At 36.7% G+C, this 27,341-nt stretch overlaps 3 protein-coding genes across 6 annotated transcripts in view; 1 reads left to right on the top strand and 2 right to left on the bottom strand.

Moving 5' to 3' along the window:
• The window catches only part of LOC132112675 (PDZ domain-containing protein 8-like), a 36,571-nt gene extending 26,226 nt beyond the window's left edge, over positions 1–10,345 (top strand). Inside the window, exons 4-5 of the mRNA XM_059520261.1 lie at positions 6,566–6,728; positions 6,868–10,345. Coding sequence (XP_059376244.1) covers positions 6,566–6,728; positions 6,868–9,128 — 2,424 coding nt within the window. The 3' untranslated portion in view covers positions 9,129–10,345. The remainder of the gene's footprint in view (positions 1–6,565; positions 6,729–6,867) is intronic.
• The window catches only part of LOC132112676 (peroxisomal membrane protein PEX13-like), a 100,334-nt gene that overhangs the window by 31,615 nt on the left and 41,378 nt on the right, over positions 1–27,341 (bottom strand). The gene's annotated exons all lie outside the window — the stretch shown is intronic.
• slc18a2 (solute carrier family 18 member 2) lies at positions 14,083–27,268 on the bottom strand. 3 transcript variants are annotated; one of them, XM_059520258.1, is made up of 16 exons: positions 27,216–27,268; positions 26,781–26,954; positions 25,459–25,795; positions 24,871–24,929; positions 24,616–24,699; positions 24,120–24,212; positions 23,266–23,355; positions 23,017–23,060; positions 20,081–20,141; positions 19,537–19,632; positions 18,280–18,358; positions 17,117–17,168; positions 16,589–16,652; positions 16,150–16,269; positions 15,907–16,040; positions 14,083–14,442 (listed from the first exon to the last, which is right to left on the bottom strand). In XM_059520258.1, the coding sequence occupies exons 2-16, from the start codon at positions 26,911–26,913 to the stop codon at positions 14,338–14,340; spliced, it is 1,551 nt and encodes a 516-aa protein (XP_059376241.1). In that variant the 5' UTR covers positions 26,914–26,954; positions 27,216–27,268; the 3' UTR covers positions 14,083–14,337. The 3 variants fall into 3 exon arrangements, with proteins under 3 accessions (XP_059376241.1, XP_059376242.1, XP_059376243.1); XM_059520259.1 differs by lacking the exon at positions 24,871–24,929 and having other exon boundaries at positions 24,616–24,656; XM_059520260.1 differs by lacking the exons at positions 26,781–26,954; positions 27,216–27,268 and adding an exon at positions 26,107–26,260.

Here is a 27,341-nt window from a genome sequence, read left to right as displayed (position 1 = left end):
TAGGCCTAATGCCAACGCGAAATGTTTACAAACATTATAATAAACACTGTAAACAAAGCTATTCTATTTTAGGTCTCCTCACTCAAACAAATCCTTTCAGTTAACAGTAGGCCTAGCCTATTTAAAAAAGAACAGGAATAAAAAAATTGCCTATAAGAAGTTATAGCAACATAAGCAAGAATTTGTATAAATTCACAATAAAAACAAATCTTTGTGTGTGAAATAAGCCTAAAGAAAAATAGGATTTCGCTTTCTGCCATCTGTATCCTTTCGCGAAGCAAAAAAAAAAAAAAAAAAAACCGCTGTATTTTTCGTAAAAATATATTTCTCGTATAGGCCTATTTATTCACTATATATAGCCTATCTTGATTAGTTTTTTCTCTGCTCGCAGAAGCGCTGCAGGTACGTGATGTGATCTGAAGACCATGTGAATCCTCATGTTCTGTTGTTTGCTGCTTTTTGCGCATGTAAAATTTATCCCCGGGAAACAAATGTTAGTATTTTTAACAGGTCACAGACACTTATCCTTTGTAATTTAATTCAATTATAATTTAAAATAATCCTTTTGGTTAACAGTTAATAATCGGATAATGAGCGTCAGTTAGGAAAAATAATGAACATCCCTAGTCTGTGTGGTAGGTCTATGTACTTCACAGAAAAAAAAACATTTTAATTCTTCCAGGATAAATAGATAGATAGATGTCTGATTGGATTTATATTACATAAATTATTTAATATAAATTGGGTATTTTTAAGAATAAGTAAAACAAAATTGTGAAACTGATGCTTGAAAAAAATGCACACATGGTATAAGAAAAATAAAATTCATTGTATTTTCTGTCAGGTGCAGTTTTTTTTACTTTAAAACAACAAGGACTTTATGTAGCCTACAATACCACTTCAAAACAATCAGATTTGTTATTTGAGAAATCATGTTATTTTACAATCTGACGTGACGTTCACTTCTGTTTTCACCAGATCCTTCTAAAATCATCTGTCTAAAATCTGTCCACTTCAGCTGATTGATCTGAGCCTCCTTTCTTTCACCTCTGTGTTACCTTTTTATTCTTCCTTTGAAAAAAACTTGATCACTAGAGCTCTTATGCTGTGCTTGTGTGCGTGTGTGTGGGTGTGTGTGTGTGTGCGCGCGTGTGTGTGTGTGTGTGTGTGTGCACGCATGCCTTGCGGGGACTGCTACCCTATACCCGAACACTAATCCCTCTGACATGTGCCAGATGATTCGATTACTGACCATTGCTCTGACGGCTCTCACTACTTTATCTGACCACTGACCACTGAAGATACACAATGTCTCAGGAGTAGAACTGGCCAGTATACTGTAGCTAAAAAAAAAAGATATCTTAATATTTTTCAGCCTTTTCTCAACTTCGTTTTGTATATTTGCTCAGAAATGGCAAAAGCATGTTTTTGAATCAGAGGAATCATAATTTCAATTTAACAGCCATTGTGGCAAATCACGTTCAAAATTTGCAATGTAAAAAGTAAAGTACAAAACAATCTAGTTAAATTCTTGTTTTTACTCTTTTTCTCTAAATAAACCATATTAAATGCAATAATTTAGCATTCTTATTTAAAATCATCTGTTATTCTTAAGAAAAATAGTATTTGAAATATTATTTACAGAAATAGATTTCATTGTTGTAGCATGACTCTTTGGTTTTCGTTTTCACTTTTTACCAGCTGGTGGGAGTGAGTCTGAATGTGCTTGTCAATCTTAATTTCATTAGCTGACCTCTGTAGTTCAGCTTGTGGATAAAACTAACAGATAAAAAAAAAAAAAACTTTTAAGAGAAACAGGCTCTGAGGTGACAGAGTATATAAAAGCTGTGTGCTACATTCTCTCTGCGATTCTTTGTGCATCTGAAGTTGCTGAAGGTTTCTGCCTCAATCCTCGATCTTTGTGTCACTCAATGAAGCATGTCAAACTGCATTACATTTCCAGTAAGTTATTCCATAATTGTTTGATGATGGATCTTTTTACCAGACACCTCATTCACTCAACAAAGGACTAAATAAACCTGCTGCTTCATTGTTTATTCTGTCGATTTACATGTGATCACCTGTGGCACAGTCTCTGTCATCCCTCAGAACCTTTCTGCATTTGATCTGGAAGCTATAGGTGAGATCTAAATAATCACAATAATAATCAATCTGATTCACAATTTTGATCAAATAAATGCAGCCTTGGTTTTCACAAAAGTCTTCTGGAGAGCCAAAATATAGTTTGTAAGCAACTACAAAGAAATAAAAATGTCCTTTTTTTTTCTGAATGTGCCTAAATGGTAAAGCAAAGTAAATATAAATTCTGTTTTGTCTGTTTGGCATCATCATTATCGCCCGAGTTGCTTAAGTAAAGGATGAGAGTCTGTTCTGAAAAGGGTAGATTTATATAAGCCAGTCAAAGAGGAAGGTGGGGGGATGAAGGGAGTGGGAGGATGAATGAAATGGATAGCAGGAAAGATGGAGGTAGAGAGAGCGAGAGAGAGAAATGGAAAATGGGAGGTTTGGCTGAACATACACTCACACACAGTCGCTCCTCCAGCAACAGGTGTACACACAAGGAAACTGTCCGTTCTGCATAATAGCTTCAATGGGCATCTGTCAACAATCACACCGGTGCACGTAACACGTCTACCACCTACAAACACGCATGCACTCGCTGACACCAGATGACTAAGATGACTTCCATTTTGTTTTACAGAGTGTACTATATCTGGTGTGTGTGGAGTGTGTAAGGCTGATTTTGTGTGACATGTTTTCTATCTCTGAGCAGTTATTCATCTGTCGGTCTGTCTCTTTGAGTGCACAGTACGATTTGATGTCTTTGTGCATTTAGAGGCAGTATTAGGGTGGCCAAGCATATCGCTGTGCTTTGTGTTGTACATGTGAGAGAGACTCATCAGAGAAAAAATTGAAAAGCAAAAGTTTGATGCAATTTGCTTCTTGTATTGAAACATGTCTTAAAGCTCTTTTTTTCAAACATTACTTCAAATCAATATTTATTGTTCCAACTTCATTTTACATTCGATCTTCCTTGGAAAACAACTAACATGTTATGTTTCATTTACACGTATATTTAATGTGTATATTTAGTTGTGTTTTATGATAGAACATGAATAAGAGATGCATTTATTTGATCAAATATATACAGTACAAACAGTAATATTGTAAAATATTGAAATTTTAAATATTTTAATGTATTCTAGTGTTGTCAAACGATTAATTGCATCCAAAATAAAAGTTTTTGTTTACATAATGTGTGTGTACTGTGTATATTTATTATGTATATACAAGTACAGACACATACAATACATATTTTGAAAATATTTACATGTATATATTTATATTCTTATATTTTATGTTATATAAATATTTAATAAATAAACCTAATTTTTTTTAAAATATATACATGCATATATGTGTATTTATATATGCATCATAAATATACATGGTGCACATGCATATATTATGTAAAAAAAAAAAAAGTATATATATATATATATATATATATATATATTAATCAATATATAATCAATATATATATATATATATTTTTTTTTGGGAATGGTGATAGAACCCCCAACCCCCCGGATTCCTTTATGATTAGAAAATTCATTTGATTCCTTAATGGACAACATTAATTTGAAACAATGTAAAAGTCTTTACGGTCTATTTTGATTAATTTTAATGCTCCCTTGCTTAATAGAATGCTTTGAAAATTTTTTTTGCTATACATTTTTTTTGAAGCAATGTACAGCTTCTGAAGACACAACTGTGTGCAAGATTACTAGTTTGGAGCACTTTCATGCTGCTTTTATACTTGTTTTTTTTCAGAGCTTGTAAGCTCAATTCCACATTGTAATAACAGAGAAGCAGCAACCAGCACATTATTCAAAATATATATTTCACAGAAGTAAGTCATATGTGATTGGCATGACGTGGGTGAGTAAATAATGACAAGAGGTTTCATTTTCATTGTGGTTCTACTGAATGTGTGTACTGGTATGTAAGTGCTTTGTTTTAATTCTGACATTTATGCTATAATCAATGGAACCGACCTGGAAATGTCTCACAGGGCCCCTGTGTTTGTTTTGTTGTTGAAAAGCTGTTTTATATTTACCTGATACTTGATGTGAGGGTGTGTCTGTGAGCCTTGTGGTGATGAGGTGAGACGGACGACAAATTGACACATGAAGAGCGTCGTCACGTACCAGTCGGAGCGGCAGCAGTCCGTTTACCTGCACTCAACACACGCAGACACACAGTAACGCACACAATGAGTGTGTGAGTGTTCTTCCTGCTGTGCCTTTCCATGGTTGTGTAATTACCCCTTAGCGACCGCTCAGCTTCAGAAATCGCCTGTAATTGCTGCTCAATGTCACCGTTTGGTTCCTGTGTCAGACAAATCTTTCTTTTTCTCTTTCATTTCGTCTCTCTCTGTCTTTGAACCTTGTCATTTTGTCGTTCTTAAAGTGGGTGCACGTTAATCGCAGGTGTCTCTTTCACCCTCTGCTAGTTATTTTTAATTTTGGTTTAAGGCAAATCCAGTTTTTTTTTTACTGTAATTCCAGTTTGGTTGTGGACTTTATTGCAATTAAGTCTGATATTAGTGCTTCTGTGGTTGTTATTTTATGTAGATAACTTGACCAAATATTGCTCATTCAGTCTTCATCATGTAATGTAGGTCCAACCAGGTTTGATGTTGGGGTAGGACATGTTCCTGTACCAGAAGACTTTGATCTGAATGTTTGGAAGTAATTTTAAGAGTCTGTTAAGGTTAATATCAGATGAAAGCCTTCTCTAGATCACAGCCCTTGCGAACAATGGTGTCTTGTTTTCTATTTGTTTCAGTAATCCTAACTCATTTAATACAGAACATCAGTTTTATCCTGGATTCCTCACATATGCTTTGCTTTCATTTCTTTATCTTGAACAGGTCAATAAATTATCCCAAACATGCTGGTAAGAGACCATCAGTATCCTCAAAAAAAAGCCTGGCGCTTTGATTTTTCTCCCACGAACCTTCTCTGACATGTGTAAAGGTTGGGATCAGGTTGTGTCCTGAGGGAGGAAATGTTCAGAATTATTCTTCTCTCAGGAGAGTTTAACAAAAGCAGCCCTTCAGACATTAAGATTTATGTTCCTGTGTATTTATTTTGTCTGTTATAAACAAACTATTCTTTAGCATCTCAGCTTAGCTGACATGTATGCAAATAGTATTGGAACAAGTGTTCTCTCCTTGTCTCATTTCATACTCACTCCTACGGCTACCACAAACGCCCTCCTTCAGTTGCAATGCAATTATGTCAAAAATATGTTTGGAAATAATTTGATGTATCAGTTTTGTAATGTTTGCATGACCATTTTAATGTTTTTATTTTTAATAAGTGGCAGAATAGAAACAGCAACATAATATATCAATGTTAAAAAGATTTATCAATAATATAGATGGATAGACATACAGACAAGACAGAGAAATTTATATAACATATACGAAGATGAAACTATCCATTTTATACTGTTGAATTTGGGGGTCTTTTTGGAAGTTGCCTTCTAAGAACTTTGAGTGGTTTCTTGAATGTTTCAATAGACAGTTAGTCATTGGTCAAAACTGGGCAAGTCAGGCTTCTGCTTGCCAGCTTGAGTAGATTGTCTGTTTTTTCATCCCATGTTTAACTCAATCTGTGCCCTTCTCAAGGGTTATAACAAATGACAGCAGCAAAATTACAGTCATCCATCTCGGCAGCGTAGATCTGCATCCTGTCTTTTCTTGCCCACCCCCAGCACTAACAACGGAGAGAGAGAACACGGGAGACACAGAGGGCATATCATGGAAAGATCAATGAAAAACAATCATACTGGTGTTTGTGCAACTATTATACAGTCCAGATCATCATTCTTGCTTCTTGGTGGTTCTAGTGGAATCTTCCCACACTTTGGCACACTAACTTGTTCCTTATGTACCTGCTGTTGTATGGTGTCACCCCGAGGAGCAGGTGGACCTGCAGGTGGATTTTTTTTTATGCAGGCTTTGTGATGTAGCCAGCCTGAAACTGCAGCTGCTACTTCGTGGCACGTTTGCAGTGAAATTAGCAGTAATTGCAGACCTCCCTTCCTTTGCTTTAGAGAGCATTGTTTTATCACCATGAAAATTGTTAGATGTGATGGGAAGAGAGAGCTTTCTATATAAAGTGAAGGCTGTCTTGTTCACATCATAATGTAGGTTGTCCGCCCTAATTATAAACTGCTTTTGCTGTCAAAAGATAAGCTTTAAAAAACACTGTCTTTTGGCTTAACTGCTAGCATTCCTCTCAACTAGTGACAAAAGCTTCTCCTAACTTCTCCTTTCCTATCCAGTCCCACTTGTTGATCTTATGACTTAAAGTAATGTATGCCAGAACAACACCTCCAATAAAAAAAAGATGGTACAATTTACAAAGTTACAAATTTTATAATCTAATTATAATTGTGAATTATAAAGTTTAATTACACAACCTTTTCATTAATATTATTCACAAATCTTGTTTCTCTTTGTCTGTTGCAGACTGAGGTGATTAAAGGACCATCTGGGAGCGTGGGAATGACGTTTAGACATGTCCCAGCCAGTGATGGTGACACGGTGCATGTGAGCATAGAAACTGTCACCCCAAACTCCCCAGCTGCCCTGGCAGACTTACAGAGAGGAGATCGCCTCATTGCTATTGGAGGTTAGAGATTACATACAATTACTTTTACTATTCAAACGGAATGTTTGACATGGTGGATAGTTCATTTGATGCCTAAAATTGGAAGATTTTATAATAAATCTGCAAAGCTTCAAGCATTCTTCTTTGTCTGTTTGCACAGGAATCAAAGTGACATCCTCTGTCCAAGTGCCGAAGCTGCTAAAACAAGCTGGAGAGAAAGTGATAGTCTTATATGAGAGGCCGGTCCGGCACCAGGTGCCTACTGTGGGCTTGGGGACACTCCAGGAAACCCTAGGCCCAATGGAGGAGCCCAGCTATCTTCATCAGCCTGGGGGCTACGAGGAGGACCCAGCCCCAATAACCACCATTGACATATCTGAAAACAGAGATAATGACTCTGAGTTTGAGGAGCTAATCGTCGAGTCCAAATCAACTGCAGTTCCAGTCGCCGTTGACACTAAGGAGGAATTCCTGCTCTCTGTAAACCAAAGTCCCAAAAAAACTGTGTCGAACTTGGCCAAACCCCTTGGTTCCATCTCACCAAATCTCAACCGCAGACTGAACCTTCAGTCACCACTCAAACCCCAGCCCAAAGAATCACCAAAGGCACCAACTCTCAAGACTGCTGAACCTTCTGAACCACCACAGAGACCAACGGTGCCCCCTCCTCCACCACCTGCACGCCCTCCTGTCCCTCCCAGGCCTCATATAAAAGTCACATCTGCCTCTTCAGTAACCCAAAGCCTGGTCGAAGGTAGCGAACCTGCAGTGGAGAAAAGTCCTGAAAAAACACAATCTACTCCTGCCAATGGTGACAAACCGGTAGAGAAAATCTCTGTTAAAACACAAGAGCCGAAGCCGGTGAGCAAGAACCCAGAGCCTGTGGAGGAAATCCCAAGTATTACAGCCACAAACAAGCAAGATTCAGCCAAAGACAAGATATCTGAGAGCTCCTCCAACACTAGGGACAGTGTCGATGAGCAGGGTCTCTGGGAATCATCTGAAACCATGTACCGCAGGAGAGTTGCCCACTGGAACAAAGCCTCTGTGATCCTTGAGGTGGAAAGCCACCACAAATTCCTTAATGTAGCACTTTGGTGCAAGGACCCCTTCAAACTTGGTAGTCTCTTGTGCTTGGGACACGTCAGCTTGCGCTTGGAACACATAGCACTGGAATGCTTAGCTACTTCATCTGCTGAATATCAAAGCACCTTCCGTTTATGTGCTCCTGAACCAAAGGCCAGCGTCAGCCGTACTGCTTTGCGCAACTTGAGCACTCACAAAGGTTTCAATGAAAAACTCTGCTATGGTGATGTTACATTAGACTTCACTTACCTTGCAGATGGGGAGTCAGACCTCTCCAGTGGACTGCTAGAACATGAACGCGAAGGGAGTCTACTGGAAGAAAACTTAAAAGACCGGGAAAAGGACCGGGAGCAGGTACTCATAGTAACCCGGGATGAACAAAGTAACAGTGGCATGCAGATCGGAGAGATGCGGCACAATTTTCAAGACACTCAGTTCCAGAATCCCACTTGGTGTGAATATTGCAAAAAGAAGGTGTGGACCAAGGCTGCCTCACAGTGCATGACCTGTTCTTATGTCTGTCACAAGAAATGTCAGGAGAAATGTCTAACAGAGCATCCTAACTGCGTAGCCGCCTCAGAACGGCGTGGGGCGGATCCTGAGGCCAAGTCTACTATCAATCGGGCAACTACTGGCCTAACACGTCACATTATCAACACTAGCTCTCGACTCCTCAATTTGAGGCAGGTACCCAAAGCCAGACTTGCAGAACAGGGCACAGAAATGGGACCAGGGGTGGTGGAACCTTCTCCGAAACACACACCTAACACATCTGACAACGAGAGCAGTGACACAGAGACCTATGCTGGGGCCAGTCCTTCCAAGCAGCCACCTGGAAGCGGTGGTTCCAAACTGGTGCGCAAGGAAGGTGGGCTGGATGACAGCGTCTTCATCGCCGTCAAAGAGATTGGTCGAGATCTTTACCGTGGCCTCCCGACAGATGAACGTTCACAGAAACTGGAGTTTATGTTGGACAAGTTGCAGCAGGAGATTGACCAGGAGCTGGAGCATAACAACGCTTTGAGTGTGGAAGAGCGAGAGACGATTGACTCCAGACACAAGGCCCTCATCTTGGCAGCTCTGGCCAAGTCCGGTGAACGACTGCAAGCTTTGACTTTGCTCATGATTCACTACCGTGCTGGCATCGAAGACCTAGAGTCTGTAGAAAGCACTTCACCATCTGAACAGCATGGCTTTCCGAAGGCCAAAGCTGAAGGTCTGGAGGAGGCGCTGATGGGCACAGAAGTGTACGACAGTGAAATCTGCAGTCCTGTTGATGTTCAGATGCTGGATGAGATTACAGAGGAGCAGATCTGTGTGGAGGCATTACCGTAAAGATGACAAAAGGCATCAGGGGCTTTGGATTCAAGAACAAAGATGTTTTCTCATGTTTGACTTGGTTGAAGTGGGTGATTGCAAAAGTGAGGTTTGCAAAAGTATTCCTAAAGATCTCTGCTATGTACTGTCAATTGAGGATCTTTGTGTGACTGTCAGTAGTTTACCTTTTTTTTTTACATTGTAATTTTTTTAATAAATACTTTCCCCCATCTTTAGTCCTTAGTTACTGTTTTAGAGGACAGCATCATCTGTAGACTTTCAGCAGTATTACATAAAATACACAGAATGAGTTCCCATGATCAAACCAAGTTTTACCTGCCTTACCTGAAAGGTGTAGTCAATGTTTTTTTTAAACATAACAAGCTTCAAAAGGGAGAGCTAGTGTAAGGCTGAAGCAGGATGAGCTTGAATATGTATTTTTATTTTAACTTGTATTTGTAGAGACTGAATTATGTACGTCTGCTGTTAGTGATGTTTATGGTTGGAAATACACCCCGTTCATTGTGTTTTGAGCTTCAAGCTCCTTTTGCCTTACACTATATCCACTACAAAATGTAGGATTATATCCTGAACAGCAGTCCATAGAAAGTTATGCCATTCCTAACCAACATATTCTTGTTACTTTACAGTTATTACTAATTTTAAAGCATCATTTCTTTAATGTTAATTTTGTTATTTTTAGAATATTTAATGTTGAATTGAGAGGGAATCCTCATAGGACAGATATTCCTGATGTAATTATAATACTGGGGACCATTCTTTGTCTAATTTATATTTTTCACAAAGCCATTGTGACTTTATTTCTTTTTTTGAGGGAGGGATATTTATATTGCATATGTATGTTTCTTTATATATGTTTCCAATAATTCCAATAATCTCATTACATAATCTCACAATTAATTTGCTTTGAGCCTTTATGAGTTCTAAAATGGTGGCGATATTTCTCACCAATTTGGAGACTTTTTATCCACCATCAGATGGTCCTGGTGAATGGTTATGTTTGTGTGAATGTGTAATTTCATTATAATGCAAGCTAATTTTCAGTATGTCTCACATTTGTGTGCTTGGGCATGATTTGTAGAAAGTTAATTTTACATTTGTACTACTGAATGTATCTCCCAAATGACTCCCTTAACATTCATTATTCCATTCACCTCTCAACACATCATCTCTCAAAGTGTAAAACATCATTAAAACTGTCTTTTGTCACTGCATACAGTATTCCTTAATTCCCGAAGCTACTGTGGAAGTTCATGAACAGTCTGTAAAAAGCTGAGAGTGTGTTGTGACCTCTGTCTGTGTATTCATTTACTTTGAATGGACTTGGAGTAAAATTCTTTTTTGCTGTTACTTCATGTGGTTTACACAATAACTACTGTAATTAGCTTATATGCATTTCTGAATTAAAGATTTTTAGTAAAAACAAATGACAAAGCCTGTAGGTGGTGAGGACAAAACTCCTAGCCCAGGGGTGGCCAACTTCAACCCAAAGAAGCCACAGTGTAGATTTCCTCAAACCTTGATAAAACCTGACCTGTCTGTAGCTTTCTAGTAACCTTTAGACCTTGAGTAGCTTGTTCAGGTGAGTTTGATTAAAGTTGGAGCTGCTGGCTCTCCAGGATTGATGTCCTAGTCCTGTCCTGTGTTGACAGTCGTGCTGTCCTTGTTAACGTTTCTGCTGCTACATCATCTGTTCAGTGGGCCTGGGACATAATTTTTAAGGTCGGGTCCCCTCACCCCGGCCCAATGAGTACGTATCACCATAGAGGATGTTAGTGGACTCCCCTCGTTGCAGGGACAAGATATCCTACTCAGCTGGTGTAGAATTAAGTCTGTTTTTGCTTGTGCAAAATTTTCATAATGGCTAAAAAGAAAGGAAATTTTCCCTTTTGATTCACTTGAAGGAATAACATTTAAATGGTAAGCTTTCTAAGGTGTTTTTTTTTCCTCTGGCTTCTTGTCTAGTTGTTGCTGCTGTAAGCCTGTGCTTCTCAAATACAATGCCACCATCATACGATCTCAAAACATTTCTCCAATTATCTCTTTCACAATAAGAAAAAAACAAAAAAACAGTAAAGTAACAAGTACAAAACATCACATCATCTTCTGCAAACTGTGGTTAAGCTTTTCTGAGAAAGCTGTTGTTCTTATTGGAAGCTGTGACATGTTTAAAGCGCTATTGTAAATGGCCTAGTAATGTAGGTGACTTTCAACCTTGTTCTTTCTCCCTGAACTTATAAAGTGTTCAACATGTGGCTTCATCCTTTCTTTTGTTGTTGTTTTTGCTTGATGTAAATATGATTTTGTTCTTTTGTGGGTTTTGTTTATGGTGGAGGGCATCTTCCAACAAAGTGCACAGCTGTTAAACTTGCTGCAAGACCTTTACGCACTGACATATCATATTTGCTTATGCACTTGAGATAAATAAATTATTAGAAATGAAAAAGTTTCTCTGTAGTTTTTGTACCTTCCTGTTCACACTGCTCTGCAGTAGGCTAGGTATTTCATTTATTACAATGAACATAGAAACAAGAAGATTTTGTGGTTATCAGTGGTCATTTTCTCTGCATTTAATAAGTGTGAAGCCAGCTGTGTTCTCATTCCTGTGTTTAATGGAAAGGTAGCACAGTTAAATGGAAAATTTGTTGAATGTGTGAATGACTCCTTACATTTAGTGGGTTAAACTATGGACAGTCACTTCTGAAAACCTTGCGAGCTGATATCAGGATTATCAAAAACGATATGTTCATAACATTAGCCATTAATAAGACATTGGGAGCAGGTGGCATTTTGAACCCATTCAAAAGATTTCAGTCAATAACAGGACATTAACACTCTTAAACCTTAGTCCAATTGAGTAAAGCAAAGCACGTTTTTTAAATCAATAGACCATATTAAAGTTCGATTTGATTGGATTTTCATTGGACAATGCCGTCTTGAATTGTCACCAGCACTAAAATGAATTATCAATCATGTAAAGTCTGTAGTGTTTGCAAGATGATGAACATCATTGGGGGGAAACAAGCATTATGCCTTTTTAAACATTTATTTTCTATTGTGGTCACACACACATTACCTTCAGAGCTCTAAAGCTGATGTAAAACCTAACCACCAGACCAAACACTGGATATAAAACCATCAAGTCAGCCTCATAGTTGATGTAGTTTAAACACAAATAAGACATACCAGTCTGAAGGCACACTGACATTGGCACATACACTAATATTTTGATAAAACTATTTGAAAATAAATGACATGACACTCCAAACCCTTACTGGGTTAATGGGTTAAAAAAACAACATTGAGGTTAAAGGACACTGCTGCAACTCAAACACTGGCAGCACATTTACAATCTGATTATAGTTTGTGTTAAAAAAATCATAGTGTCACTGGCGAAACACTCCAGTTGTTATGATAGGAGATTGGGAGCAGATACTTAAAGCTGAACTAACAAGATTTTTCTCAAATGCTAGTTTTGGACACAACTGTTGCATTAAACTGATTGTAGCTCCAGTGGAAAACATGTCTGACTTTATTTTCCTGGATGTATCCTGCAATATAATTGATGTTTTCCTCAGAAAAACAATGCCAAGAAAATAAAGGAGAATTGAAGACTTATTTCTGAACTGCTTTACCTGTACTAGCCAGATAACTGAACTCCAAAACCAATTATTTCAGCTCATATGAAAATGCCTGATATAATCTACTTGATAAACAAAAGATGGGAATTGTTTTTAATATTTAAGCTGTCTTTTATCATCGCAGTCGATGGTACAATAAGACTGAATTTTGTTTCTCAAAAACACATTTACAGCTACACTCGCCATTAAATGGTGTTTGCAACAGGTTGTCTGATTTTAAGGCATAGAATGCATCTTTATTTAATAATAATATAAAATAAATAAATGAAAAGACCTTCACAGACTCTGACTTGATAATTAAGCTCAATGCCTAAATAAATATTTATAATCTTGATAAACCCCATTAATTTCATATACAGTATGGCTTTAAATTAAGGATCTCAATTTAAGGCCATGTTTCATTTCACAGCCAGTTCAGTTTTTAAAAAGAAGATCAATAACACATTTACTAGAAGCAGAAAAAAAAAAACAAAGAGGAGAATGAAAAGTCAAAAATGGGAAAGAGCAGTTTTGAGCATTCTTTAGAAATGAACGTATTAGCATTCCAACACATTCAAAGGACTTACTAAAATATATAAATATATATATATATACTATATACACTTTAAAAAGCCAAATATAATCTAAAGTATCTGGATGCTTTCCAGCAATAATTTACTTTGTTTAACTAAACTGAAACAGTTTGTCACCATATGTAATCAAAAGTTAGCTGTGGCTCATCTTTGAAAGTACAGTACATCATTTTTACCATTACATCACACAAGTCACACAAACAGAGCATGACAGGAGGAACATCTGACATTCTGCTTGATTATCTGATGCTGTTAGACCTTTTGCTTCTTCAAAAATCTCCTCTCAAAAGCCTAAATGAAAACCACAGCAATGGAATCATATAATGTACCAGATTTGAAGAAATCGATCCCAAACGTGAAAGTTCAAGTTTTAATTGACCTAACATGTTCTTCAGCAGTTCTCTATAATATATGATGTAGTTTGAACTGATTATGATACATATAGCAACATTTTAAGGCCCATTTCAAGGTGAGTTCTGACTGAATACAATGACATTTACATCTATGAAAAGACTTTAACAGGACTGATAGATACATATATGAAGACCACACTTTCCTACCACCACAGACAAACAATAAATATCCAGTACATATCTGTCCATTATGTTATACTGAATGAATCTTATCAACTACCCTGTCTGACTTTCAAATGAGAAAAAATGAAAATTATTATTCGGAATAAAATTGTAGTTATGTTTTCCGTTTATCCTCACTCAAATCCCGCATTTTGAATCACACACAAATGTTATCCAAATCGATAAGGCTGTTGGTTAGATATTTCACCCCTCCCACATTGAGAACAAACAGCAACGAGAGCAACTTTGGTTTGCTTCAGAAGAACATGACCATCACTACCACAGGACAGTTTGGGACAGATATGGGACATTCTCACCAATCAGCATGGTGGTTTTCTTTAAAGTCTATTGTTTTCCTCTTTTATACGACAAAATAGATACTCTGGGTGACATACATGGCCGAGGGCTTTGATGAGGCTTATTCAGGGCTCTCTGGATCAAAATCATCATCCATTTGGTAGCTGGAGCCCTGGGTGGAGTAAGAACGGGTCTTCATTGAGCAGTTCGAGTCCATCAGAATGGCCTGAAAAAAGACACAGAGATAAGAAACCATACAGAACAAAGATTGACACAGAGTGTACAGACCCAAAGGAAGAAAACATTTGGAGCATCATTCTGGAATCACAAAATCACTTCTGTCTTTTTTATATAATGTGAATTTTTATTTTTTTTATTATCTCCAATGCTTATAATCCTCTTTAGACCTGCAGTTTTAAAAAGACCAGCGGCAGCAAATAAAAACAACATTAAGGAATCAATGATCAATTCATTAAAAATAAATAAATAAATACAAATGTAAACAATCTGTATTGTTAAAAGCACTATATAAACAAATAAATTTGAAATGCTTTCCAAATTAATAAACTGTTAAATTGACAAATAAACACTTATCAAGAAATAAAATAATAAAATAAAAAGTTATTTAAATGTAATTTATTTATAAATTTAAATAAATTAATAAATCACTTTTCAAATTTACGAATAAATGATGAATAAAAGAAATAAATGATGCATCATTTAAATTCATGTTTAGAATGTTAGCTATCGATTATAGTAATCTATTTTAGAGACTATTTGTCAATTTGAAATGATGTCATTTTGTGTTTTTATTATTAATGTATTTATTTTTATTAAATACTTTAAAAGATTTCTTCATTTAATTTGAAGGTGGTACTCTGTGTAAATATGATTGGCTTTTCAGAAAAGGAAAAATAAAGAGTAAATTATTTAATAAGAGGTCTAAATTGGTTAACCTCACTTTCTCAATTAGTGATTCGATTTCACACCCAATGGAAGCATTTGTGACATCATCAGTTGTGGGCGGAGCTGATCGCTGACCAACTGAGAAATGGTGGGTTTATTGCACTGTGATTGAATGAGGCTTTGATAAAGACGTGCAGATCTGGCTTGTGTGCGTGTGCACGTTAGTGCTCTTCAGGAACAGTGTAGCGCTCCACTTGAGAAAGAACGACTGATGCTTTGCTTTGATCACGCAGCATTTGAGGGCAAACACACGAGTCTGTTCAGATCAACATCACTCTTTGATCTTAGCTTAAGGGCATCATGCTCAGTTTTTATTTGTAGCTATTATGTAACATAATGTCCTACTGCAGTCATATTCTATCATGTCAGTGACTTGTAGTTAGAGATGAAATCAAAATGAAAGCATGAGTGAATAGCAGGTGGAGAGTGAACATATGATTATTACTGAAATAATAGTAATGATAATAAGGAAGAGAATATGGATACGAGTCAGGATACATCCGTCTACAATCAAGTCCCTACAATTCTTCTCATGTAATATACTGTTTCACATGGAAATTGTCACACTTTAGGAGTAAAACAGATTTCCAATGAAAATTACTTGGAATTGTGAATAAATGCATATGAGCTGCACCACTGCATTAATATTTGTGTCTGAGAGCGAGTAGAATGGAATGAATGTAATGTATGTTGAATTGATGGATGACATGTTGTGGGATCTGACCATCTTTTCCTCATTAGCAGGAGGATTTCGCAGGAAGAAACAGAGAGGAGCGAACAGGATGTCTACCACACCAATGATGGTCATGAGCCAGGGGAAGCCAATGCTCCGCGCGATCGCCCCACCTGCTGATGGACCTATACAACACACACAGGTGTTAAATGCTATTAACACATTCCCCTAACAAACTTCCAAGTATAAATTCAAATTAATTCATGAAAATTAATAACAGAATTGGAAACTTACCAAATGCGAAGCCCATGCAGAAGGCAACATCAGCAATGGCGTACACACTGCCGTACACAGACACGTGCCTCAGATCTACAAGGTAACCCATGATAGGCATCATGGAGGAGTCCACCATACCTGCAGACCACAAAATATGGACTCATAAAATGGGTCTGCCACTAGTGAAAATACTTCTATTTTCTGAATATAATACATCATTTTCATTACAAATTATATAGTATTATCAGAACAACATTTTTTGTTTCATTTCAGGTTTAAATTATTTATTTAAAAGGAGAAGCACCTGTATTATAGTAAGTATATTACGCTAAATTGAACTTGTTTTATAATTCATGAACTTTACACTTTTATTGAACTGAACAGAATCAGCTTGACTTGACATTAGGGCAATAATATTTCAGGAAACTTCTAATACAGATAAAGAAGCAAAGCTCACCTATTGCAAATCCAACTCCAAAGTTTGGCACAATGAGTCCGTATATGTCCTTTGCAAGAGGCACCTGAGGGACAATTAGAAGAGCTCAAAATACAGGAGGCTGGTGCATATATATATATATCTTAATATTGATTATGTAAAAACATCAAATACAGTCAAACATTCTGTAGAACAGAACACTGTTTATGTTCCTTTTCATAACCATTTTAACCCTGATGTTTTTTTTTTCATAAGAATCATTCCAAATGTGCACTTGACTCTCATCTGAACTTGTTTTCCAGTCTAATCTGATAAGCATCAATAAGAGAACAGACTGTCTTCCTGCTAAGCAGGATATATCCAGGCAAAGACAGTCAGAGCTCTATTTTCAAAAGAAACTTTCTTTCCAGCCCTCAACTGCATCAGTGGCCAAGGAAACATCTTAGGTTTTGAAATGACAGAAAAATAAGATGTTTAAATATTTATAAGTATGGTGTTCTCTCGGAGAGAAGTTAATCTCCAACAGGGATTTAGTCTAAAAGAACTTACACAGAGAATGCTGACTCCAACCAGAAGCATCCCTATAAGTGAGCACAGCCATCTACAGGGAGAGAGAGAGAGAGAGAGAGAGAGAGAGAGAGAGAGAGAGAGAGAGAGAGAGAGAGAGAGAGAGAGAGAGAAAGGGAGAGAGAGAGAGAGAGGGAGAGAGAGAGAGAGAGAGAGAGAGAGGGAGAGAGAGAGAGAGAGAGAGAGAGAGAGAGAGAGAGAGAGAGAGAGAGGGAGAGAGAGAGAGAGAGAGAGAGAGAGAGAGAGAGGGAGAGAGAGAGAGAGAGAGAGAAAGAGAGAGAGAGAGAGAGAGAGAGAGAGAGAGAGAGAGGGAGAGAGAAAAAATTGAAGATGTGGCCAACAAATGTCTGCTGTTCTGAAGCAGAGGTTGGTAGGAACTAAGACATTCAGTAATAAACCTAGGTCACAAAGCTGGAACAACAGCACCAGTCCTAACAGAGAGTTCATAAAATGTCACAATGCAAATCTACAGGCCCTGCTGAGTTATTCCCCTGAAAATTCAAATGCTTTGCCAGACATGCGTGTCTTTTCTTAGAAACATCTCCAGGCATTATATATATATTTGATCTTTCATTCAGCAAGGATGCATTAAATCGATATTATCAAAAGTGAAGACATTTTATAATGCGACAGAAGATTCTATTTTACATAAATGCTGTTCTTCTGAACTTTCTATTCAAAGAATCCTGGAAAAAAATATCAGATCTCCATCAAAATATTAAGCAGCATAACGGTTTTCCAGCTTTAATAAAAATGTTACTTGAGTAGCAAATCAGCATATTAGAATAATAAATAATAAATTATATTTAATTCTAATAAATAAATAAAAGAAAAATGTATAGCCAATAATATTCTCAACCCAGTCGACATTGGCAGGTGTGACTGTTCATTTTGGACCCTACAGACATAACATGATAATGGGAAACATGTATATGCCTTTCATAAGAGCTAACAAAGTGGTGTGTATAGTTTAAACAAACAAAAAAACAGCATGCTGCTGAGACTGATTATTAAAAACACAATTACAAAACCTGGCGAGAGAAGCTAATTTACAGCGGTTTCAAAACAGAGGAAGCTGATAGCAAAGCGGAGACAGATAAGGCAAGAGAAGTAGGGGGAAAAACACATTAATTTCCCTCTCCTACCTCCCCATTTTGTGAGCCAAAACGGCAAAGATGTTGGTCCCTATTAGATATGAGATGCTGGCCGGCACAAACGCAACCCCTAAAAGGAGAGAGGAGAGAGAGACAGAGAGAGAGACAGATAAGACTTCACAATATCAGTTTGATCTCAAAGCTGCTGTTCGTCTCACAGATGCTGTTATGAAGCTGCTTCTCTCATCCTCCCTCTCCTTCTCTTTCATTAGCTCTCTTGCTTTCCTTTGCCTGCCAATGACACCTCAATATCCTGCCAGACTAAAAACACTCCCTGTTTCTCTGCTTTCCGTTCTCTCTTTTTCTCTTTATTATGTCAAAGCTTTGTAAACAACAGGAAAACTGTGGAGAAACCAAAAAGAAACTGTTTAAATTGTATTTTACAGTCTTGAGTGTTTGACACAATTCTGGAAGTATGTGGAAAATAATTGTAAACTATTTTACTACTAAATTTACGGAAAAAAAAAAATATTAATAAAATAAAATAAAAAAGACAAAAAAGTAATTTCCACCTAAAATGCTCTTAAAATTTAATTCTCATTATAATAAAAGAAATTACTACAATGCCAAAAAATCTCATTCTCATTACAATAAATAAAATCATCCAGGTAATTTTATAGTAATTAAAATCAACATAAAGTTCAGTAAAAAAACTAATACTAATATGATGTTTACTTAAAATTTTACTTTACAAATGTATTTTACAATTTAAATTATTTAGAATTTTTACATTACAGCAGTTTTAGAACTGAGCTTCATAAGAAAAATTCAGGGGGTTGTGAGTTGATGAAAAGCTTATAATAAATTAATTAAATAACAAAAAAGGTAAACATTAAAATAAACAAATAATACTTTTAAAATAATAAGTATTTTTTATTCAAAATATATTTTAAAACATAATTTTTTCTTCATGCTATTTTTTTATTTCTTGTAATTTTGCTGTAAAATACAACCTGGCCATTTTTATTAATATTTATGTTTTTACTTTAGCTTTTTCACTGTCTTTAGCTTGTGTCCCTAATGTATTAATATTACATTACATATTACATATTAATAAATAAAACATTCTTTAGGCTTTATTTGCGGTTTCTTTCACTTTGTCCATAATTGTTCATTGTAATTGTCCATAATAAATTCATAGTAATTCATGCCCTTTTTCTATCTTGCCCACAGTAACCATTTCTCTGGAAAGACGGGAACTGAAGAAATGTGTAAGTGTGCACATTAACAAGAAGGACATTCTCCAACCTAGCTGCCATTTCCTGGGACACATAGTCTCCATCATCCAGATGGGCAGAGCTGGCTCCAGCATAGCAATGGCCATGTTAGCAAAACAAATGGAACCTGAAAAAGAAAATTAGGATGGTAAGTGGATTCATCCTCTGAAGAATTTTGTCTTTCTGTCCATCTCTCCCCCTCCATCAGCACCCATTCTTTTCCTTTCTCAGATATAATAAACAGCATCATCTTGCCCCTGCACTCAGTCCACTGTAATTGGAGAGAAGGGGAGGCAGAGACAAAGACAGATGTGTTTCTTTGACCACTTCACTCTCTCTCTCTTTCTCACATATACACACACTTGACACTGTCTTATCCTTTTCTTACAGAAAGATGCACCTCTTAAATGTGTGGCACCCCCTAAAGCACAACTAATGGCACACATAATTGACTAAACCATTGGTTTCTTTCTTTGCTCTGTATTCTGAATCCATTCTTATAAAAAACATTCACCTTTAAAAAGAAAATAAGGTTTGCACTTTGAATGAAGTTTATCTGTGTCAACATGTCTGACCTGCTGCGATGAGGATGTATGGATCCTTCATGAGGGTAATTAGTGAAGTTCCTTTTTGGCTCTGGGAAAACATAAGTCCATTAATATCAAGGTTTTTTTTTTTTTTTTTGGATTGCAAACAATTTACCCTGAACATCAATGTTACAGTGGGAAGACAACAGCAATGAGGCCCTTGCCAATTCAAAGCTTAAAATACACAAGGGACATGGTCTGGTGTCCCAGCAAACAAATCCTAAATAACATAGTTATCCATTTATTCCTATGGGGAAATAATAATAATAATAATAAAAAAAATGTTAGATAGATTTTTGCTGCATCTGAAGTAAATATCACAACTTTCTGGAAAGTTTTTCTTAATTAAATCCAAGTTTTACACGTTTACTCTATTTAGCAGGATATAATAAGTCATTTATTTATGTACTGATATGGGATTTTATCTCATTCCATTAACAATCCTGGCCTCACTTAGGTCAGGCAAGTTTTTTCTGACGTACACGTCAGGGTATATAATTCTATTTGAGAAATCTTTCCCTAGTCACCACAGCGCTTCCCATGGAGATGGGCTCCTTGAGAGTCACACAAGACAATATATATAATGCCCGGTACTCAGTCTGTTCCCTTTATGACACCTCTAAGCGATCAGTGAAAAGAAGATCACAAACAACTGTATGAGTGACAAAATATAGCAGTCTTAACTCTCCATATTGATGTGCAAATGCCCAGGCATCATTTCTTGAAGGGACTTTTTTTTTACTTTAGATATGACTTTTTTGCCAAAAGAGAAGTAAAGCATACTAGTTAAAGCATTAATTTAAGTAAGTAATTAAACGTTGATGCCTATACTTTTTATAATGTTAAAACAGTTTCTTCTATAACAGTATAATACCTAGAAACAATGAGTGAGCCATTTGTTGGTTGATTGGAAACATTGCTCTGTTTTTATTTAAGCATCCTAACAACAACACGGACTCAACCGATAACATGAATTTGTGGAGATATTTTTTTTTTGTTCAACCAATGGCAGACAAGGAGATTGTTTAGGTAACCTATTTAAAAACAATCATTCTTTAACATCTAACATTTCTCCAATCTACAGTAGTTCTTCGATCTATTAACAGCGTTTTGCGAGAAATGCCTGCAATTACACTTTTTTTTTTGGAGCAGTCAACAGGCAACGACCATTACCCCCTCATTAAATCAGCACTTCTTTACTCCCCTTCACTGCACATACTGCTCGTCTGTGGACATGTCATCCCACTCACACCCTGTCACATTCAGTGGTACTGCTCTAACCAGGTGAAGATCTTGACCCCCCAAACAATTAGTTGTCACTTGCTTTTATTCTTACCCATAATCCTGTTAGATATTGACACTCAATGGGGCTTCTGAATAAAGGATCTGTCTAAGTATAACTATAACCTAATGTCTAAGCATTACTGATTTGATTGATTACTGATATGAGATAACAGGCCCATCTCCTTCTGACCTTAACTGTGGTGATGACAAAAGAAATGAACCTTTTAACCAATGTCACTCCGATCTGTTGAAAATATAATCTGACAACTGGCAGAAAGTGCAGAAGGACATTTGTCCTCATTATTATTATTATTATTATTATTTTTTGCTGCCTTAAAATATTATTACTCTTTCACATCACTAACTGACATTATACAAAATTAAATGTTCCAAAATAATTTTCTTGCAGTTATGCCACAGAATAACCATTTTTGATTCACTGAAGAACCTTTTTGTGAACAGTTCTTAAAAGGACCATTTTTTCTTAGTGTGAAGAACATACAGTAATCTAAATAACCTCTTTATAATTCATACAATAAAAAGGTCCATGGATGTTACAGTTTCTTCACTGAACCATAAATTCCAATAACAAACTTATTTTTAAAAGCGCAGCAACATTTCTAATTAGATTTCTTTTTTTAAAGCTTATTTATTGCTGGAAAGCAGTGGGTTAAATGCTTCATTCCTCATAAAAGATGACAAAATCTCACAGATAACCCAAACACAAGTAGCTACATAAATACACACACTGTCTGTAGGGGCACTTGGGGTCTCTGTGGTAACTGATACCATCAACCCCCATTGATCAAAGTCAGACATGCTTTGATTGGATCAGCCACTGTACATTTCCTATTACTGTGACGCAAACCAAAGCACTATTACAAATCCAATGTCCCTCAACACACATTGCTTTCAACATGCTCTACAATCTACGCATGCACACATTGTAATCCATGTAAACCTATTTTCAATCCCAAATACATATTGAGGTTTAAAAGTAACCAGTGTGAGACCCAAACTCCCCTTGCAAATCATTCTAGTCCTGCTACTGATAAGACTAGACCAATCAAAGTACCAAACACACTTCATCCCTAAAGCTGCTTCTCCCCGCTTTTGCCCACGAGAGGAATACCAAGTAAAGATTCAATGTAATGTGGAGCTTCTACAAGTTACAAAAGGTACAATTACAAAATGACAAAAATGACTAAAGCAATTACAAATATGAGCCCAAATCATGTTTAATAGATTGTTCAAATCACTTGCTAGGTCATAGTAAGCCTCTTACTCAGGATATTAGACCAAATAATTGACATTTTCAGTCTAAAATATGATTGGAGCTATAAAACCCAAAAAATTATGCCAAAACACACATTCTTGTGCTCACACAAATCCTTCCAAATGCAGAGCTTGACCTTTAAGCGATTGTTTACCTAATGCAATACATCAAAACTACCCCACCACCCCCAAAAAAAATATTCAGTTCAGGGGTGCGTTTCCCAAAACCATAGTTGCTAACCTGTTAGCAACTTAGTTGGTTGGCAATGGGAAATTGCATTGCAACCAACAAAGTTGCTAACTTAGTTAGCAACTATGGTTTTGGGAAACGCACCCCAGATCAGGAAAAAAGGTACTGTACTCACCTCTGGTTCAACCTTCGAAGGTTGAAGCACAAAAAGCTGCAAAGCTGCTCGTGAAAATAAGAAAAAACATCAGATATGAATCCAATCTTTTTCAGCATCAGAAATTCAGTTTTAATGAGTTTCTGTCACTAGGATTCAATTCCACTTTGTTTCACAATATCATGAAGCTTTGCTACTAAATCTGTCATTCCCATTGTTTAGATTGAAAAAATGTTGGCAGGTTTATAGAAGAGAGATTGATGAACTCACCTCCATCAAGCACCGCCAGCACTGCCAGGATAAGGAAAGGAGCCGTCTTACCGACAAACTCATACATGATACTGCCAAACGGAGGGCCAACTGTACAAAACACACACATATACAGTATACTGCATACTACTCACAGACTTAATGCAAGCAATGCACCTCAAAGCATCCTCACTTTGAAAACCCCTGCCATTGACCCTATGCTGTGAATTAACACATGCCACAAATCCAATACTAATCGCCCTGTAGAACATTCACATAACCATAAAGTTACCAAACCAAAGTAAAACAATACATTTTGCGGCAACATCAATCCCCTTTCAAGTCTTAAGCTATCCAGATGAATATAGTTTTATAGGTTTTGAATTAAATTATTGTGCTCCACATTTTTCTGCTGCTCTCCACTTGATTAACAAGAACAGTATTTGTGCACTTTAATGATGGCAGCAAAATGTAATCACTTAGGACACACAAGATAGCTTTTATCTGGTGGATCAAATTTTTTTTATACTTTACTTGCCATTATGAATAAAATAATGGACTATCAAGGATTAAACATCCTGCAACAGTGGTTAAAACATGAGATCATTAACGGGAAGCACTAGGTTCAGGCCCCACTCAAGACATTTGTTCTGACCACTGCTCCTGGGTTTTAAACATGCCACTTAAAGTTACCTTCCAATCTTAAACTCCAAGGCACTTAATTCATAACCACCCAACTTAACGTTTCTCTCTTTGCTTGGTATGCGTTTCAAGGGGTAAGATTAAAGTTAAGATTCCAGATCTCCAATTTAACAGTACAAACCGAGTTTTGCAGATCAAAATGTTAAAAGAAATCCTAAACATACAGTACACACCCAAAACTCCCATGGCTAGTCCTCCCAGGGCAATTCCTATAGCATTTCCTCTTTCCTCATCATCTGAGTAAACACTCGCCAGCATCCCCATACCTGCATATGACACACAGAATTTACCGAGGTTAAAGGTTTTTTTCTTGTCTGTTATATTAGTATATTAGTATGTCTGCTTATATTAGTATTTTGTGCAGTATAATTGTTTTTTTAGCTTTTAAAAAAATATCTGTATGTGCTTATTGGGGGTATAACATTTCATTCTGCACATTTTAAAAGATTGAGGCAAAATGATTCCTCACAATATTAGACTTTTAAATTCTAGCAATAAACCAAAAAATAAACTCAGTAAAAGTATGTTTTTTAATTTTTATCAGTTAATAGGGAGTTTCAAGAGCTAGTTTTGTAATCTAGATACAATGCTGTATACATCTTTGAATGGGAACAGGGTGCATTTTGAAATCTTTTGAAATCTAATGTAAGGTTGCACAAGATCTGTTACCCGCCACAGAAGAACAGGAAGAGCCGACACCTTGTAGAGATCTGGCCAAAAACAGCAACGTATAACTCGATGAAAATGCAAACACTTCACATAGAGTAAAACGCAGACAGGAGAAAAAGAAAAAGTAGACATATTTATCAGAAATATACACAACAGTTAGTTTGTAGCTAAATCTTCCAATGTACAGTGCATCTTCTCCACCCCTTTTCATAAAGACACTTAGAAATTAGATTAATGTTTAAAAAGTGTACTCACTTAGGGTTGACACAAACATGATGCAGAAACCAGCAAACATCGGGATCTGGTATCCTATTCTGCAATTATAAATATGGAACTTCTTTAACCTCTTGCACCAACATATTCCATTTGACCACAAACATTGAACTTGGTTCAGTGCTGGCATCACTCAGAAGTAAAATCAACATGTTATTATACTATAATAATCATAAGATCATATAAATCATGTGTTTTTGTTTAGTTTTTACTTTTGCTTCAGATCTTGTAAGTTATGATTAGTGCATTACTAACGGTGATGCGCTTTGCAAAAAAGCTGACTGATCCCAAGATTTTGCGATGAATAGTGGAATCCGTTCAATGCAGCGGTGCTGAATTAAACTGGACTGGCCAATACTCAGCATGTAGAGGGATGAAGGCACATGCACGAGTGGTCACACATCACTCAACAGACAGAGACAGAGAGAATTGCACTGCAATATTTACCTTACTTACACTCCATTTACACTCACTGCAGGCACAAACATATCATGCAATCTCATGCTCCTTTTGAGAGAAATGCTAGTTGCTATACTTTCAAAGATAAACGTGTGATTTGCTTTTACCCACCTGTTGGTTAGGGGCCCTATGAAGGGGTTAGTAATTAACTGTACTGTTGCTTTAGAGGCAAACAACAGACCCACTTTCACATTCTCATTCAGAAGCTGGTCATCTGCTTTGGGGCAGTCTGACTTATCTTGAGGGGGCGTCACAGAAGTATAGGCTGGGGTCATTGGGCTAGCCGTGCTCATCTGTGGGCTGAAGCCAGTCAGGCGTGTTGTGTTATCGTACAGAGAAACAATGCTCTGAAAGGTGCCAGATGGGGACAGAGGAGACATGGAGTGATTTCGGACTGACTGAGCGGCCTCGTCGTCCACTGAGTACAGATAGCTTGGAATAATAGGAACTACAGAAATAAAAGAGTAGAGATAGATAATAATAGCATGAGACAGAGAATGATATCATTCGTTTATACATGGTCTTACATTATATCCTACATTACTTGAGGTTTCTCAGTGAGCACGCTTTGTTCTACTCTAAAAAAACAGATAATAGGCTATTCAGAAAATCACAAAACAGATTTAGAATCAATGTTTGCATCATTTTCCAGAAAAACTAAAGTTCAAAGATGTATCTAGCTGTGTAACACCACATTTGACCTTTCAAGTGAACAATTGGTTTAGATGCGTTTGACATTATCATGCGTAAATAACCCACAGGGACACTGTGTGCGATAACGCTCAAAAGCCTCTTCATTCAACACTTCAGCCAAAGAACGACAGGTTCATTTTCCGCCTGGTTCCGTCTGTATGTACACACAGGCCCAAATTCATCGTGTGTATTATTTCCAGCTTAATTGCCGTGCCCGTTTCTTGGCTCGCGGATGTGAGAACAAACACAGACAATTTAACGCGCGAGTCCCTGTCACATTATTATGAGAACGCGCGCACGCTGACGGAACTCTGGCAGAGCTAGGCTACTTCTATTCATATCAACTGCAGCCACTGGAGTTTACACAGGAAAAAAGTCGTTTATGATAGTTTAAGGTAACTATCCTAGGCATATTAATCAGATTTATCAATTTACTTTCAATGTACTTTTTTAAAAAACAAATAAAGTTTTTGAAATAATTTATATCGAACAATTAATTTAAATCAGTAATGCTTTTAAAAATCGATTATAGAATAAATAAATAATTAAAACATAAAAAAATCCTAATTTCGTTAATTTAGGAAGACCCGCCGTATTAATTAGGAGATCAGCCATATTTTAATTATAACATTTGTATACTCTTAGCGAACGTTTGAGTTTCATTTGAATTCACATTTTTATAACGCATACATAATGTAAAATAAGAAAATATTTGAGGTGTGAACAACAGTAGCACTTACCGACCACCGTCAACAGCATGTTGTCCAACAGCAAAGCAATGAAAACGATCAACAGAATCAGCCTTCGAGACTGTCTTTCTTCTCTCAGCCATGTTAATAAACTAAAATCTCTAAGGGCATCAAATAGTCCCATTTTAATAAAATCCAATTGCCAAAGAGCGAGTGAAGAAGATCCTGCAACAGAAAAAAATATAAAAAGAGACTGTCAAGAACATCAGTGTTGTTAAACAAATGTGTTTAAAAGAAACTTGAGGGGATGATTACTTATATGGGATATTAAAGTCAATTTACACTTTAAACAATTATAAATAGGCTATATGCACTGAAGTTCTCTGAAAATAATAAACTATCAACAATTGTGGTTTTTCTCTTTCTTATGCCAAACCTAAATATTTTCAATGAATAATAAACCCACAGTATGGTTTTGATTCTTACCTTATAAGCACATTTGCATTGAGCTTTGCTGTCAGATCCCGGGTGAAAGGCACGCTGGATGTGGAGCGTTTTAGCTGCTCGAGTGACGTCACGCTGTTTCGCAGTGTGTGTGTGTGTGCTGCTGTG

The sequence above is a fragment of the Carassius carassius genome, chromosome 32 (genome assembly GCF_963082965.1).
Source record: "Carassius carassius chromosome 32, fCarCar2.1, whole genome shotgun sequence".
Classification (NCBI taxonomy): domain Eukaryota; kingdom Metazoa; phylum Chordata; class Actinopteri; order Cypriniformes; family Cyprinidae; genus Carassius; species Carassius carassius.
Note: the sequence above shows the minus strand (reverse complement) of the source record. Positions and strands in the feature narration are given on the sequence as shown.